This window comes from Phascolarctos cinereus, unplaced genomic scaffold (genome assembly GCF_003287225.1).
Source record: "Phascolarctos cinereus isolate Bilbo 61053 unplaced genomic scaffold, phaCin_HiC Scaffold_5;HRSCAF=322, whole genome shotgun sequence".
NCBI lineage: Eukaryota > Metazoa > Chordata > Mammalia > Diprotodontia > Phascolarctidae > Phascolarctos > Phascolarctos cinereus.
In genome coordinates this window covers 259873717-259890869 of record NW_027555958.1, presented here as the reverse complement: position 1 = coordinate 259890869, position 17153 = coordinate 259873717, and the positions used below count along the sequence as shown (strand labels likewise).

The following is a 17153-nucleotide window of genomic DNA, read 5'->3' as shown; positions in this document are numbered from 1 at the left end:
AATGAGATTTTATGAGATTATTATATATTTTCCAAATTGTATATATTGTATAGTGTTCTTTAAAGTTTGTGGTCCACTGTTTCGATAGTTATATTAAAAATAGCATCAAACGGTGGATAAAAGCCAGCCTCAAAGCCAAGAACACCTATCTTCAAGTCTTGCTTCTGACACATAATAGTGGTATGATTCTGGAAAGCCACTTAAACTCTCAGTGTTCTAGGTAATTTTCTAAGTTGCAGGAAGGAGGCTGACCTGAATTGGTAGTATTTCTTCACCTGTGAGTTCCCTATACCAATGAAAACAAAAGTGTAAAACTTAACCCTATTTTAACAATAATAATTTAACAGAAAAGCATACTATTTAGTCTTAATCATTTCAAAAAGGGACCTGGATATGATGATCTAGAATACACCATGAAGCCAAGACAAAACATTACCATCAGCTCACTTCAATTGAAGGCCAAGTAAGTAAGCGGAAATAAACCACTGCAAAAAACTCAATTTTATGAAGTCCACTATGATGTCACATAGAATAGGACTAATATTAGGTCCTTAATAAACCAACAAATATTTATGAAGCACCTGTTCATAAAATCATAGAATCTTTGCCTTGGAAGGGACCTTAGAAGTCTTCTAGTCCAACCCATATCTGAAAAACAATCCCCTCTACAACATATCCAACAAGTGGTCATCAAGCCTTTGCTTGAAGACATTAAGTGAGGGGGAACCTATCACCTTTTAAGGGAGCCAATTAAACTTTGGTACAGTGGTAATTATTAGTAAGTCTTCTTGAAACCAAGCCTAAATCTACCTCTTGATTTTTTTTTATTGCTTTCATATTACTGCCTTTTAAAAAGTCTCAATTTAGGAATTCTCTTCTATTCTATTCTCAGCACTGTTAGAGACCCTTAAGAAGCTTATAAATAATCAGTACAGACAATTCATAAACAAATATAACTGGCACAGCAGAAATAGATCTCACTTGGCCATAGGAATGATGAGACAACAGTCAGAAGAAATAAATAAAGGAATAAATTTGTTAGTGATTGCAGTATTGATGACAACAACATATCATAGACAGGAAGCAATAGGAAGCCGAGACTAGGAAAACCAAGGGGTTTGTGAAAATATTAGAGAACTGATATTCTAACTCAAAGTCAGTGTAAATCACAGCATGAGAAAGCAGACAGATAATCATATATCAGAGCATATATGAATACCTGAGATCAGTAAAGATCAGAGTGGTAGGATCCAGGTAAACAAGTAAAAATGAAGGCATGCACAGATACTAATAAAATAATATCAGAACCCCTATATGTAGGCAGATGAGAACAAAGACAAAGATCGGGGCAAAGTGTATGATTCTAAGTTTGGGTGGGAGGGCAGGCAGACAAGAATCAAGAGATGTACAGGAACCAAAGAAGCAGTAGAAGGCAGGCAAAATTATATCTATAGATGACACACTAATAAGGAAATCTTGTTTCTGATATCCCTACCCCAGCTAGGAGGCTTTTTATATGCTTAATTTTATGGGACTGAAATCTAAGTAATAGGCCTGGTCTTCCTATTAAAGTTAGAAGTAAATGCCAAGTGTGTCAATGGAAAGTTAGGGCAAATTAAGAAAAACTTTTTTCCCCAAATTTTTATATTAGGATTATTCTACTGTATGAAGTTGCTGGTGTCGGAGGAGGACTGAGCTATTACCAAAGGCTTTTCCACATTCATTACACTTATAAGGCTTCTCTCCAGTATGAATCCTATGATGCTGAATAAGGTGTGTGCTCTGGCTAAAGGCTTTCCCACATTCACTGCATTCATAGGGTTTCTCTCCAGTATGAACTCGCTGATGTTTTGTAAGTGATGAGCTTTCAGGAAAAGCCTTCCCACAATCACTGCATTCATAGGGTTTCTCTCCAGTATGAATTCTCTGATGTTGAGTAAAAGTTGAGTGTGCAGTGAAGGCTTTTCCACATTCATTGCATTCGTAAGGTTTTTCTCCAGTATGAGTTCTTTGATGTTGAGTTAGGTGTGTACTACGGCTAAAAGCTTTACCACAATCATTACACTTATAGGGTTTCTCTCCAGTATGAATTCTTTGATGTTGAGTGAGGGATGAGAAATCACTAAAGGCTTTCCCACATTCATTACACTTATAAGGTTTTTCTCCAGTATGAATTCTCTGATGTTGAGTAAAGGATGAACAATCACTGAAAGCTTTCCCACATTCATTACATTTATAGGGTTTCTCTCCAGTATGAATTCTCTGATGCTGAGTAAGGGATGAGCTCACAGTGAATGATTTTCCACATTCATTACATTTATAGGGTTTCTCTCCAGTATGAGTTCTTTGATGTTCAATAAGGGATGAGCTCTGGCTGAAGGCTTTCCCACATTCCTTACATTTATAGGGTTTCTCTCCAGTGTGAATTCTCTGATGACGAATAAAGTTTGAGCGGTCACTAAAGATTTTTTCACAGTCATTACACTTATAAGTTTTCTTCCTTGAACAAATTTTTCGACATTTAACTAATTCTGAATGCTGTTTGAAAGTTCCACATGCGTCAAAACTACTAGATTTCTCACCTATATGAATTCTCTGATGAGTAATAAGTTTTGACTTCAATGTGAAGTTTCTCCTAAAATCATTACATTTATCATCTCTTTCTTCAGTGGGCATTATATTTTTGGTGACTATCAATTGCCTAAAACCTTTCTTCTTGGAAAAGGATTTCTTCTGAATCTTCCCTGCAGGGCTCTGCTCCTGCCTCCCTGATTTGTCCTCAGTCTCACACTCTTCTCCAAAAATGGGACCTTGTGTAATGTCCCCTCTGAGTTTTTCCATTATTGACCTGGTGAATCTCTTGCTTAAGAGATATTTTGCAATTGTCTTCCTTTCTTGGTCTCCAAATCTGAAAAAAAAAATTAAAAATGCAAATGTCATCTATTTTGTTTTGAGGGGGAAAGAATACTAGGCCAGTAGGAAGAAGATTGTATATGTGTACATATACATATATTAATTTCCAGTATTGAAATTAACACATGCTAGGAAATATGGCTTTTCCAGAGAACTGGAAAGTCAATAAAAATGACATAAAAAGGAAAATGATAGTTGTTAGAAGAGTTAAGGAAGTACTGTTTGTTGGTGAGCTATGAACCATCTAGCCATTCAGGACAGTAATTTAAAACTACAAGCAAAAAGATAGTAAACCATCTATACTCTTTGACCCAGCAATAGCACTCCTAGGTCTATGTTCTAAAGAGTTCACAGGAAGAGAAAAAGGAACCACATGCACAAAAATATTTATAGCAGCTCTTTTTGCTATAACAGAGAATTGGAAACAAAGGAAAATGTCTATCAATTAGAGAATAGTTTAATATATTATGGTATGTGAAATTAATGGAAAAATATTGCACCACTAAAAATGACAAAAGAGATCTGAGAAGACTCACATAAAATTATACAGAATAAAGTGAATAGAACCAGGAGAGCAATTTATATGGTAATACTGGAAATAAAAATAACTTTGGGGGGCAGAGCAGTGACTTGCTTGAGCTCTCCCCAAACCCCTCCAAATACCTGAAAAAAATGGCTTTAAACAAATTCTAAAGCAGCAGAACCCACAAAAAGAGTAAAACAAATTTCCAGCCCAAGACAACCTGGATGGTTGATCAGAAAGGCATATCGCACCAGACGCGGAGAGTAGCTCAGTGCGGTGTGGGCCCACAGGCTGCAGCGAACCTGGAGCAGGCCTCACAGGACTGAATCATGGCAGCTGTGGCAGTTTCCAGACTCCTCAATCCACAAACGCCAAAGCCAACTTAGAAGGTCAGTGGGAAAAGTCTATTTCTGCGGTGCTGAGAGAGGAGCGTGGGGTCTCAGCTCCATTCCCCGAGGAAATCGGCCCGGGAGGCAGCTGCCTCCTGAGCTTCCAGCCCACAGACTGAGGGGGAATTGTGGCTGATCAGAGACGGATTGCAGAGATCTCTTTGCCAGTGCTGAAGCAGGAATCTCTTGCTTTGCCCGTGCTTCGATCTGGAACACAGTTCTGGGTAGCGGCCTTAGGGTGAGGAAGAGTGCTGGCACAGTAGAATTTGTAGTAGTGGTAGAGAGGAAACCCTCATCACAGTTCCAAGAGAGAAAAGACTGCTTGTGGTCAGTCACTCAAAGACCAGAGCACAGGCCAGGAAAAGAATAAACACCTCAACCCTTATCATAATGCCTTGGAAGAACTGAAACTTTACAGGTCCCTAGAAGTATCTCTGAAAACAACTGCACAAACCTCTGAAGCTTGGGACAGTACATTCTCCACATTGGAAGCAGACTCTTACCTTAACAAGGAGTTTAAAACTCAAGTAATTGGCTTGGATCATGAGCAAACCTCACAAAAAGAGTCAGACTATACTATCTTACTTTGGCAACAAAGAAGATCAAAATCCACAACCAGAAGAAGACAACAAAGTCAAAGCTGCTACATCCAAAGCCTCCAAGAAAAATATAAATCAGTCTCAGGCCTTGGAGGAGCTCAAAAGGGATTTTGAGAAGCAAGTAAGGGAAGTAGAGGAAAAACTGGAAAGAGAAATGAGAGTGATGCAAGAAAATCTTGAAAAACAAGCTAACAGCTTGCTAAAGGAGACCCAAAAAAAAACCTGAAGAAAATAACACCTTAAAAAATAGCCTAACCCAAATGGCAAAAGAGGTCCAAAAAGCCAATGAGGAGAAGAATGCCCTAAAAAGCAAAATTGGCCAAATGGAAAAGGAAGTCCAAAAGATTACTGAAGAAAATACTTCCTTAAAAATTAGAATAGAGCAATTGGAAGCTAGTGACTTTATGAGAAACCAAGACACAGTAGAACAAATCCGAATGAATGAAAAATTAGAAAACAATGTGAAATATCTCATTGGAAAAACAACTGACCTGGAAAATAGATCCAGGAGAGAGAATTTAAAAATTATTGGACTATCTGAAAGCCATGATCAAAAAAAGAGCCTAGACATCATCTTTCAAGAAATTATCAAGGAAAACTGCCCTGATATTTTAGAACCAGAGGGCAAAATAGAAATTGAAAGAATCCACTGCTCTCCTCCTGAAAGAGATCCCCAAAGGAAAACTCCTAGGAATATTGTAGCCAAATTCCAGAGTTCCCAGGTCAAGGAGAAAATATTGCAAGCAGCCAGAAAGAAACAATTCAAGTATTGTGGAAACACAATCAGGATAACACAAGATTTAGCAGCTTCTACATTAAGGGACTGAAGGGCATGGAATATAATATTCCAGAGGGCAAAGGAGATAGGATTACAACCAAGAATCACCTACCCAGCAAAACTGAGTATAATCCTTCAGGGGAAAAAATGGTCATTCAGTGAAATAGAGGACTTTCAAGCATTCTGATGAAAAGACCAGAGCTGAATAGAAAATTTGACTTTCAAATACAAGACTCAAGTGGAACATGAAGAGGTAAACAGGAAAAAGAAATCATAAGAGACTTATTAAGACTGAACTGTTTACATTGCTGCATGGAAAGATGATATTTATAACACATGAGACCTTTGTCAGTATTAGGGTAGTGTGAGGAGAAAAAATTATATGTATGGATAGACAGATAGACAGATAGATAGATAGATAGATAGATAGATAGATAGATAGATAGATAGAGGACACAGGGTGAGTTAAGATGAAAGGGTGATATCTGGAGAATAAAATTAAGGGGTGAGAGGATTATACTAGGAGAAGGAGAAAGGGAGAGGTAGAATGGGGTACATTATCTCACACAAAACAGACAAGAAAAGGTTCTTACAGTGGAGGGGAAACAGGGGAAGGTGAGAGGAAATGAGGGAATCTTATTTTCATTGGATTTGGCTTAAGGAGGGAGTAATATACACACTCAATTGGGTATGGAAATCTGTCTTACCCTACAGGAAAATAGGGGAGGAAGGGGAGAAGAGAGCAGGGTGCTGATAGAGAGAAGGGCAGATTGGGAAAGGGGTAATCAGAAGGAAGTACTTCTGAGGAGGGACAGGGTCAAAAGAAAGAATAGAATAAATAGAGGGGCAGGATAGGATTAAGGGAAATGAGTTAGTTTTCCACAACATGTCTACTATGGAAGTGTTTTGCATAACTGCACATATATGGCCTGTATTGAGTTGCTTGCCTTTTCAATGAGGGTGGTTGGGGAGGGAGGAAGGGAGAAAATTTGGAACCCAAAGTTTTAAAAACACATTTTTAAAAAAAAAATGTTTCCACATGCAACTGGGAAATAAGAAATACAGAAAATGAGGTACAGAAATCTATCCTGCCCTACAAGAAAATGGAAGGGGAAGGGGATAAGAGAAGTGGGGGGGGTGAGATAGAAGAGGGGGGAGAGATAGAAGGGAGGGCAGACTAGGGGAAGGGGTATTCAGAATGCATGCCATCTTGGGGTGGGAGAGGGGCAAGATGGGGTGAAAATGTGGAATTCAAAATCTTGTGGAAGTAAATGTTGAAAACTAAAATAAATTTATATTTAAAAAAATAACTTTGAAAGACTTTTAAAACTCTTATTAATGCAATGACAAAACTTGATTTCAGAAGAACAATGACTACCCAGTTATTGACAGAGGGTAACGGATTGAAGATATAAAAAATTTTTTAAAAGCACATTTTGGGGCATGGGAAATGTGTGGATTAGTTTTGTATGACTGTGTTTATTTGTTATAAGGATTACGTTTTTCTTTTTTTCATTGGAAGCAGGGATTTTCAGGGAAGGTGAAAGTTAGTGATAGTATTGCCAATAAAAAAAAAAGCAATTTTTTTTCCACAGAGGAGAACATTCAGAAGGCAACAGAGATATAAGCAAGAGAGCTTTGAAAGTAACATGCAGAATGTATTTTATACTTTTTTTATAGGCTGATGGGTCTTCCTAGCTCAAGTCTCTTCACTCCAATACATCCTCCATTCAACCACCAAAGTGGTTTTCTTAAAGTAAAGGTCTGACCATGTCACCCCTCTATTCAAAAAACTCCAGTTTTTATATCACCTTCAGGATATAAAATGTTCTGTTTGGCATTCAAAGCTCTTTAAACCTAACCCCCTCCTACCTTTCTAGTCTTCTTACATCTTACTCTAGACCATAACCTAGTAACACTGGGCTCCTTGCTATTCCTCAAACAAGATATTCCACCTCTCAGCTCCAAGCATCTTTTCCCTGGTGGTCTCCTGTGCCTGAATTGCTCTCCCTCCTCGACTCCAACTATGGCTTTCTTTTAGTCCCAACTGAAATCTCATATTTTATTTGAAGTCTTTCCTAACCCCTTTTAATTCTAGTTCCTGTTAATTGTTATTGCTTTTGTTAATTATTTCCTATTTATCTCGTATATAGCTTGCCTTGTATATATTCATTTGTATGTTGTTTTCCCCTTGAGAGTATGAGCTCCCTACAGGCAAGGACTGTTTTTTGCTTCTTTTTGTATCCCCAGCACTTAGCACAGTACCTTATGCATAGTAGATGTTTAATAAATGTTTATTGGTATTATAATTTTTTAAAGTAAGTTGCATGTAACAGAAATTCATAACTTCACACATAATCCTCTTTTTCTGTTCTACTGTCCATTTTCATTTTTTGTGTGTTACGTTCAGAGTAGATATCTAACACACACATCTGTGTATATTTGTTTTTGTAATTCAGTTCTGTCCAACTCTATGTGATTTTACAGACTTTTTCCATGATTTTCTTGGCAAAGATACTGGAGTACTTTGCTGTTTCCTTCTCCATTGTGTCCCCATTTTACAGATAAGGAACTGAGGTAAATAAGGGATAAGTGGCTTGCCCAGGGTCACACAGATAGTAAGTGTCTGGGGCCAGAACTGAACTCAGATCTTCCTGACTCCAGGCCTAGAGCTCCATTCATTGCTCACCTATCTGTGTACACATATATAATATTTTACTTATTATACATACATTATGTAATGTGTGTGCATGTATGTGTGTGTGTGTGTGTGTGTGTGTGTGTGTGTGTGTGCATGCCTTTTGCCACTCCTTAAATCTTCCTGAACTATGTTGTTTGGGTCTCTTGAGAGAACACTACCTTGGACAAGGTAGCAAAAGGCACTTCAGTACTAAAGGCACTTAGCTGGCAAGATCAGAGATTTAATTTACTACTCACCTCTCCTTAACTTTCCCTTACTTTTCTTTCTCAAAACTGCCATATAGCTTTTGAAAATCATCAGAGTTGTGCACTGCTAGTATGGATTAATTTTTTTTTAAGATTTTTGAAGGTAGTGCAAGTATCACTCTCATTTTACAAATAAAAAAGGTCAGATATGGATAGGTTAAGTGACTTGTCCATGGTAATACAGATAGTAAGACAAAATTTGAATTCAGGTTTCCTGATTCCAGGTCTTATACTCTTTCCCTCTCTCTCTCTCTCTCTCTCTCCCTCTCTCTCTCTTCTCTCTCTCTCTCTCTCTCCTCTCTCTCTCTCTCTCTCTCTCTCTGTATATATGTATGTATATACATGTATATATGTGTACAGATACACACATATATGAATGCACAATGCATGTGTATATGTGTGTTATATGTATACATATATATGCATATATGTGGATACAAAATATGATAATATATATGTACATACACAGAAGGAAGCAGCTGGGTGAGCCAATGGATAGAGCACTGGGCCTGGAGTCAGGAGGACCTGAATTCAAATCTGGCCTCAGACACTTGCTAGTTGTGTGACCCTGGGCAAGTCACTTAACCCCTATTTACCTCAGTTTCCTTATCTGTAAAATGAACTTGAGAAGGAAATGGCAAACCACTCCAGTATCTTTACCAAGAAAATCCAAAAAAGGGGTAACAAAGAGCTGGACATGACTGAAAAAACTGGAAAACAACAAATTTATATACCATACCTCCCCAACTCAAAGGAAAGAAAAGTATATATGTAAGCTCATTGAGGTCTGGGACTATTTCATATTTCATCTTTGTATCCCCACTACCACCAGCACCATAGTCTTATACACAATAGGTGCAAACAAATATTTGTCATGCTGAATTGGTGGAAATACTAGGTAAGGATTACTAATTAATTAGGATTAATAACTGGGAAAGAAAATTCATCTGGGAGAACAGGAAGATGTTAAATTGAAATAAAGTAAATGTAGACAAATTTAAGTTTTAGACAAGGAGTAGAAAAGTACTGTAAGAGGAGTGGGTAATGAGGAAAGGAAAAGCTTTAAAACATCAAATGTGAAGTGAGATACAGGTACCCTTATTCAGAAATAATGAATCAAAACTAAGGAAAAAGAGAAAATACCGTTCTAGTCTCATTTAACATTAATCACCATCCCAGCAGATCTGAGGAGTACTGAGGAGAATATTTTGATCAAAATTTTTGAGATTCCACTTCTTTAATGATTACTAGTAAGACTAACCACATGAGATGTCAAGAACACAGTGATCATTTTCTCTTCCTTTGTGCTACTCTTTTGGGGAAGTTATAGAGTCCTAAGAAAATAAAGCTAGAGAATACAAAGCAATGAAAGAGACCAATTTTACCTGTACTAGATAGATGCTTCCATTAACATCAGTAGCTAGAGTTCTCCTCTCTCCTTCCAAATGGAAGACCATATTTGTTCTGGAAATTGGTAATTCAAATATAGGAAAACAACAACTGTAAAGGTTCAAGTCAAGTCAACAAGCATTTATTAAGTGATTAACTATGTGCCAAGCACTGTGTGTCAAAGGCCTTTTAAAGAAAGGTCAAGACAAAACAATCCTGCTCTCAAGAAGAGAAAACATGCAAACAACTATATACAAACAAGATGTATACAGTATAAATTAGAGATAATTTCAGACAGAAAGTATTGGCATTAAGGGGGAACCAATAAGGACTTCTTTCAGAAAATGATACTTCTAGCTAAAATTTGAAGGAAGCAAGGGAAGTTAGGAGGCAAAGATGGGGAGAGAATTCCAGACAAGGGAGATAACTAGTGATAATGAATGGAGTTGAGAGATGGAGTGTCTTGTTTGAGTAACAGCAAGGAAGACAGAATCATTGGATTGTAGAGTATGTTGAGAGGGAAAAAGAGTTCAAGAAGACTGGAAAGTTAGAAAGGAGCCAAGTTATAAAGGACTTTAAAAGTCAAACACAAGACTTTATATTTGAACTTGGGGATAATGGAGAGCCACAGGAATTTATTAAATGGGAGGGTGATGGGAACTAACACAATCAGCCTGGTGCTTTAAGAAGATCACTTTGATAGCCGAGAAGAGGATGGACTGGAGTAGAGAAAGACTTGAGACAGGGAGACTTAACAGCAGATTATTGCCATAATTCAAGCATAAAATGATGAGGGCCTGCACCTGAGGTACAGGTATCAGAGCAGAGAGTGCAGTATCAGAGAAGAGAAGGGTATGTATATTAGAGATGTCGCAAATGAAGAAATGAACAGATTTGGCAACTACTTCTGTGGTTGTCCACGTGAGAGAGGATAAAGAGTTGAGAATGACATCTAGGTAGTAAGCCTGAACAGGTAAATGGGAGGAGAGTGGGGCCCTCAACTGTTAGTCAATAATCATTTATTAAGCACCTACTATGTGCCAAACACTGTGCTAAGTGCTGGGGATACAAAAAGAGATAAAAGATGGTCCCTGTTCTCAACACGCTCACAATCTAATGAGGGAGACAACAAGTAAACAAATATAGACAAACAAGCTATATACAAGACAAACAGGAAATAATTAAAAGAGGGAATGTATTAGAATTAAAAGGGATTGGGAAAAGCTTCTTATAGAAGAAGGGATTTTAGCTGAGGCTCAAAGGAAGGCAGAGAAGTCAGTAGTGAGAATTGAGGAGGGAGAGCATTCCAAGCATTTCAGACAGCCAATTAAGAGAAAGTCAAGAGCAATTAAGAGAAAATGCCAGGAACAGGGATGTCTAGTTCATGGAAAAGCAAAGAGGCCATGTATTGAAGAATACATGGAAGGGAGCAACATATAAGGGCTTTGAATGCCAAACTTATATTTTGTATTTGATTCTAGAGGAGAAAGGGAGCCACTGGAGTTTATTGAGTATGGATAAGGATGGGGAGTGGGTCGACATAATTAGACCTGCCTTTTATTTATTTTTTTTGTTTTGGTTTTTTTGGGGGGTTTTAGGCAATTGGGGTTAAGTGACTTGCCTAGGGTCACACAGCTAGTTAAGTGTCAAGTGTTTGGTCTGAGGCTGGATTTGAATTCAGGTCCTCCTGACTTCAGGGCCAGTGCTCTATCCACTGTGCTAGACCTGCTTTTTAGGAAAATCATTTTGGTGGCTGAATGAAGGATAGGTTGGAGTAGAAAGAAAGACTTGAGGCACAAAGACACATGAGCGGGCTATTGCCATAGTCTAGATATGAGATGATGAGGGCCTGTATCAGAATGGTGGCAATATCAGAGGACAGAAGGGGGTATATTTGAGAGGTGTTGCAAAAGTGAAATTGATAGCCCTGTAGATTGGATATAGAGAATGAGAGACAGTAAGGAGTTGAAGTTAGGTTGTAAGTCTGGGGAATTGGGAAGACAGAGGTGCTCTTGACAGTAATAGGGATGGTAGGAGGGAAGGAGGGTATGGGGGAAAGATAACGAGTTCAATTCTGGAGATATTGAGTTAGATATGTACTGGACATCCATTTCAAGATGTCTGAAAGTCAGTTGGAGATGAGAGATTGGAGGTCAACAGAGAAGTTAGGGCAGGATAGGTGGATTTGAGAATCATTAGATCCATGGGATGGAGAAGATAATGTGTTCAGTTTTGAATATGTGGATTTTAAGATATCTACAAAACATCTAGTTCAAAGGAACAGCTAGAGCCACAAAACTAGGAGAGAGGTTAGTGTTATATAATTAGATCAGACACTCATTCGCATGAAGATGGTATAGAAGCTGAAAGGAACACAAAGCACAATATAGAAGAAAAGAAGGCCTAGGACAGAGCCTTGAGGGACACTCACTAAAACTGTGACTTGAATGAAGATCCAGCAAAGAAGACAAAGGAGTTAGGTTAGAGAACCAGGAGAGAGCAGTGTCATGAAACCTAGAGAGAAGACAGTATCAAGGAGAAGAGGATGATTGACAGTGTTAAAGGCTGAAGAGAGGTCAAGAAGGATAAAGGTTGAGAAAAGACAACTAGATTTAACAATTTAGAGATCATTGGTAACTTTGGAGAGAAGTTTCAGTTGAATGATGAGGTTAGAAATCAGAAATCAGAAGTTAAGAAACAAGTGAGAGGAAAGGAAGTGAAGTTGCCTCTTTTAGACAGTCTTCCAAGGAAGTTAGCCAAAAAGGGGAAGAGTTATGATAGGTAGATGGGATAAATGATAAACGACAGGTTTTTGACATGGGTGAACTTGTAGGCAGTAGAGAAGGAGCCAACAGACGGGAAGAGATTGAAGATTAATGAGAGTAGAGATGATAGAGGGACAATCTGCTGGAGAAGACAGATATGTTGAGGATTTTTCCTTGGCAAAACTCTCTCTCTCATGTGAGACAGGAGGAAATAGTGGCAAAGTGTATCTGAGATGAGTAGGAGGGAAAAAGAGGGAGCTCTCTACAAACAGCCTGAAGGCAATGCTCTCAGTTGTGAGTGTGGGGGAGGAGAAACTATGGGAGATTTGAAGAAGAAGGAAAAAGTTTGGAAAAGTCATTGTGGTAAGTGGGATAGCAAATCAATTAGGGAAGTGTAAAATGATTGCCTACCAGCAGTGAGGGCCCAGTTGTAAATATAAGATATGTAAAATAAATTTGTAGCAGACTCAGTTAACATGTTTTTATAACTTTCTCCAACTTTGTTCAGTGGCATTTCAGTAGAAATGAAGGCAGTAGATGGTGGGAATAGTTCAAGGTTGAAGCTTGGCAGAGCAAGATTGGTCACAGAATAAGAGGGCACTTCTAGGCTCCCCCTCTACCATTTCTGCTTGGAGGTTCACTCAATCCATATTTATCATACAATCAATTACAATTCTTGTAACTGTTACCTATTAACCCTTAGGACACTGCAACTCTTCTACCAAGACCAGTGAGTTAAGGGGAAGTATATATCCAAACGCAGGAAAGTTGTGTCATCAGGAAGGAGCCAGATCTCAGTGAGTACAAAATAGAAGCAGTGAGAAAGAAAAAGTTTAAAGACAAAATAGCTCTAAAGTAGGATACTGGGGGTCAGGGGTAGGAGTTGAGAGGGATGGAATAAGGAAGCAGTCAGTGGAAGATGGGTTTGATGAAAATGGGGTTTGAACCACAACAGCCAAGGGTTCAAAATTACTGGGATGTGGATGGGGTGATGAGGTGGGAGTATGTTGTTACTAAGGAATAATGAGTTGAGGAAGGCTATCATCATTGCTAGGGTTTCAGGCCCTGTATTGGAAGGTGTTTACATAAAGGGGGTAGGATCAGGTAAAGCAACTGTTAGAGATAGAACTATAGAAGGATGAACAGAATGCACAGAGGGAGCATGTAGGAATAGAGAGAGGGTAGGGCTAGTTTCCAAAGTGATTTCATATATGTGATCTTATTTTATCCTCACAACAACCACTGACCCCAGCCCTTTAATCTGTAAGGAAAATTTCAAAGAGGCATGATAAAAAGGCTCAGTTGACTTCTCAATACTCAAGAACTTCTAAAGGACAGGTTTTTAACTTGGTGTCCCTGAAGGGGTCTGTAAACTTGGATGAGAAAAAAAATTACATCTTTTTTCAATATAATTTACCAGAGATGTCTGACATAAAAAAAGATTAAAAACTCCTATTCAAAAAAGACTTTGGCCTTATGTACTTGAGAAGAGAGGAGAATTAGGGCCCTAACCTTGCACCAAACTCCATTTATTTGATGTGGGAAGAATCACTCAGAAATGACTACATTCACCAATAATATGTTTGAAAGAGCTTTTTGGAAACAGAGAAGGAAGAAAGTGAGGAACATTTCCTATGGAGTTCATTTATCAATAGGAATGACACAATCAAATGACATAATAATTGTAAAGTGCTTAACAGAGTCTAGTACATAATATGTGCTCAATAAATACTTGTTGTTTCCCCCAACCACCTTTCAAATTGAAAATATGTGCAGCTTGCCTTAATTGTAAGTAGTGAAATGTATTGTGAGGTAGAAGTTCTTAAAATAATAGATTATTGCCTAAGCAATACAATGCATTATTTTGATGCATTGTAAAGATGTTTATATTGATAATCAGCAACCCACCATGCAAATGGAGAATGTTAGTAGGCCAACTAATGGAGTGTTATATCATCTCTCCAATGACTTCATTAGATCACATAGGTTTAATTATTATCAATAGAGAAATGACTCCCAAATGTATATATACATCCAGCCCTAATCTCTAGTTAACACCAGTCCAGAAGTTCTGTCCACTGATACCTCAAACTCAATGTTTCCAAAAAGGACTCCTATTTCCCTCTAAATTTCCTCTTGTCTATGGCCAGGGCACCAACATCCTTCCAATAACCTCATTTTAATCTTTGATCCTTCCCTATTCCCCCTCTCCACCTTCCTTCCCCATCTAATTTCCAATCAGATACTGTCTGGTTGATTATACCACCACAATACCTCCTACTCTTCTTCTTTTCCCCATGTGCTTTGCTACCATTGTATTCCAGTACTCTTATTTGACTAATTCATTTCCCTGCCTCTTATCTCTTCCAGTTCTAATTCACCTCCACAACTGTCACTTTTGGAAAGCACAGGTTTGAGCATACCACTCCCCTACTCAAAAACCTTCAAGAGGTCCCTATTGCCACTAGGAAAACAGCTTCAAATTTAAGGCCCTCTACAATGAATCTCCAACCTACCTTTTCAGTTTGATTTCACAATATTCACCTTAATACATTCTACGTTCCAGCTTTTTTCCTGAACTCAAAAATGCCACTTTCCACATCTGAGGATTTCACAAATCATTCTTCATGGCTAAAATATACTCCCTCCTCAGTTTTGCCTTTCAGAGTTCCTATTTTCCTTCAAGAAAAAGTTTAGGTGTCAACTCCTGTGAAGCTTTCCCTGAATCCCTCCTACCCTGCTTATTAGTGCTCTCTCAGGCCTCACATATTCCTAGGCTCATTCTTTGATCTTTCAGTTGCCCTCTATACTCCTTATCTTGCATTATCTTTCACTCTCTTGCATCTATTAAAAGATATATACCTCGAGGAGTATAAATTACCTGAGGAGGGGACTATTTTGGTTTTTTTTTGTCTTTCCATCCTCAGAACCTAGCATAGCGCTTGTTAATAAGTGAGGTTTTTTTAATTGAATGAGGTAAGTAGCATAAACATTGTTATTTATTTATTAATATCCTCATCTCACAAGTCAAGAAACATTAATAGAGCTTAAATGACTTGTACATAATAATACATCTACTAAGTGGCAGCAACAGGATTAAAACCAGTCTGACATTCTTTTACTATACACCACAATGTCGAGTTACAGAAGCATATAATGTTAAGCAGGGTACCTGGATTCTTTTTCCTCCTATATTTGTAACTAACTGGCAAGCCTAACCACTACATTTTTTTATTACCCAGTTTCCTAATTATAAAATGCAGGTGGCTATGTTTATTTTTTGGACTGTTTTCTGCTCTCCAAAGATGGTATACCTGACCTAGGACTGTTTGCTTTTTGATAAAATTTGGTTTCTGGATGACTTGAAAAATTATCTTCATGTCCAAGGTAAGCATTTCTTCAGCAAAAGCCTCATTAAGGGGGGCAGCTAGGTGGCGCAGTGGATAGAGCACTAGCACTAGAGTCAGGAGGACTTGAGTTCAAACCCTGTATCAGAACTGATACTCGACACTTACTAGCTGTGTGACCCTGGGCAAGTCACTTAACCCCAATTGCCTTGCCAAAAAAAAAAAGCCTCATTAAAGGTTCAAATCTGCATCCACAGCAAGGAATGTGCATTTTTCACACAAACTAAACACTCAGGTAAACGTTACTGACAGCAGAGACACATCAGTAGTAGCAGGAGGGCCATAACAGATTCAGTTACACAATCAGACCTCAGGGGACTCAAAAAAAACCAAGGCACTGAGTAAGCAGGGGCATGGTTTCACGGAGAGAGCACGGGTACTTGGTGTAAGGAGATCTAGCTTTCTGACCTGGCTCTGCCAGTTACCAGCTGTGTGACCTATCTAAAGTCATTTTGTCTCTGAGTTTCTTCATCTGTAAAATGAGGGTTGTACTGAAGGATATCAAAGGTGCCTTGCAGTGGTCACGTTCTGTGTAACAGTGAGGACTCAGTAAAGTTTGCTGGCGGAAGCTTCCGTTCAAGTCTCCTGCCCCTTCCGCGTTCCGGAACCTGCCTCCGCTCAAGTGACAAATGACAAACAGTTCCAGCCCAGTGGTTCTCTCTCACCACCCCCTTCCCACACACAGTTACTCAGGCAAAAAACAAGCCTCAGACTACAGATTCTCCCCCAGGGTGGTTTTAAGATGTCTGACCTCCTCGGACAGAAAGAAGCCCAGGTAACCAGAGTCTGAGTCAGTAAATACCTGGAGATAGGATCGCAGGACGGATGTCCTACACCGAACCAAGGCGTCCAGAAATGGTATCGGAGCTGCGCACGCATCCCTGGCCTCCCTTCAGAAGGTCTCCTGCAGAGGCGGGGCCTTGGCACTAAGGTTCCCCAAAATTTTAGGGCTCATGTTGCTTCCGTTAGGCGGCCCAACAGCGACCTTCTTCCCCTGAAGTCGCGATACCCACTCCCACTCCGGCATTTGCACATTTCCCCTCCACCTTCCCCTGCACACCCTACCCCCTACCCGGCCAGGCATCCTATACCTACCTCTCAGTAGGCCCAACCACAAACGGAGCCCCTTAGGGAAAGCTCCGCTCGATCGCCATTGCGCATGTCATTGGAGGAGGAGCGAGGACACTGCTGGAAGCGAGATCTGTCCAGAGCTTTTTGAGACCCTCTACCGCCTGAAAGACTCTTCCTGCCCAGCACCTAATTTGCCTGTCACCACAAACGCAGTTTACGTATTTCCTTTTAGACTTTAATATCCTTTTATTTTTTTAATTATAAACTTGACAAAAATTAATAAACACGAATATTTCCATATACAGAGAAGAGAAAAAGGTATGTGAGCTGTAAATTTGTATTTAGTACACTTTTTTTTAGAGGAATATTTAGG

The 17153-nt window shown here is 38.9% G+C and overlaps 1 protein-coding gene across 3 annotated transcripts; it reads right to left on the bottom strand.

Annotated features, from left to right (window-relative positions):
* Positions 1-432: 432 nt before the first annotated feature.
* LOC110209240 (uncharacterized) lies at positions 433-16948 on the bottom strand. 3 transcript variants are annotated; one of them, XM_020987524.2, is made up of 2 exons: positions 16805-16948; positions 433-2908 (listed from the first exon to the last, which is right to left on the bottom strand). In XM_020987524.2, exon 2 carries the CDS (start codon positions 2839-2841, stop codon positions 1654-1656), a length of 1188 nt encoding a protein of 395 aa, XP_020843183.1. In that variant the 5' UTR covers positions 2842-2908; positions 16805-16948; the 3' UTR covers positions 433-1653. The 3 variants fall into 3 exon arrangements, with proteins under 3 accessions (XP_020843183.1, XP_020843181.1, XP_020843184.1); XM_020987522.2 differs by lacking the exon at positions 16805-16948 and adding an exon at positions 16512-16767; XM_020987525.2 differs by lacking the exon at positions 16805-16948 and adding an exon at positions 9534-9622.
* Between the last annotated feature and the right edge of the window lie 205 nt (positions 16949-17153).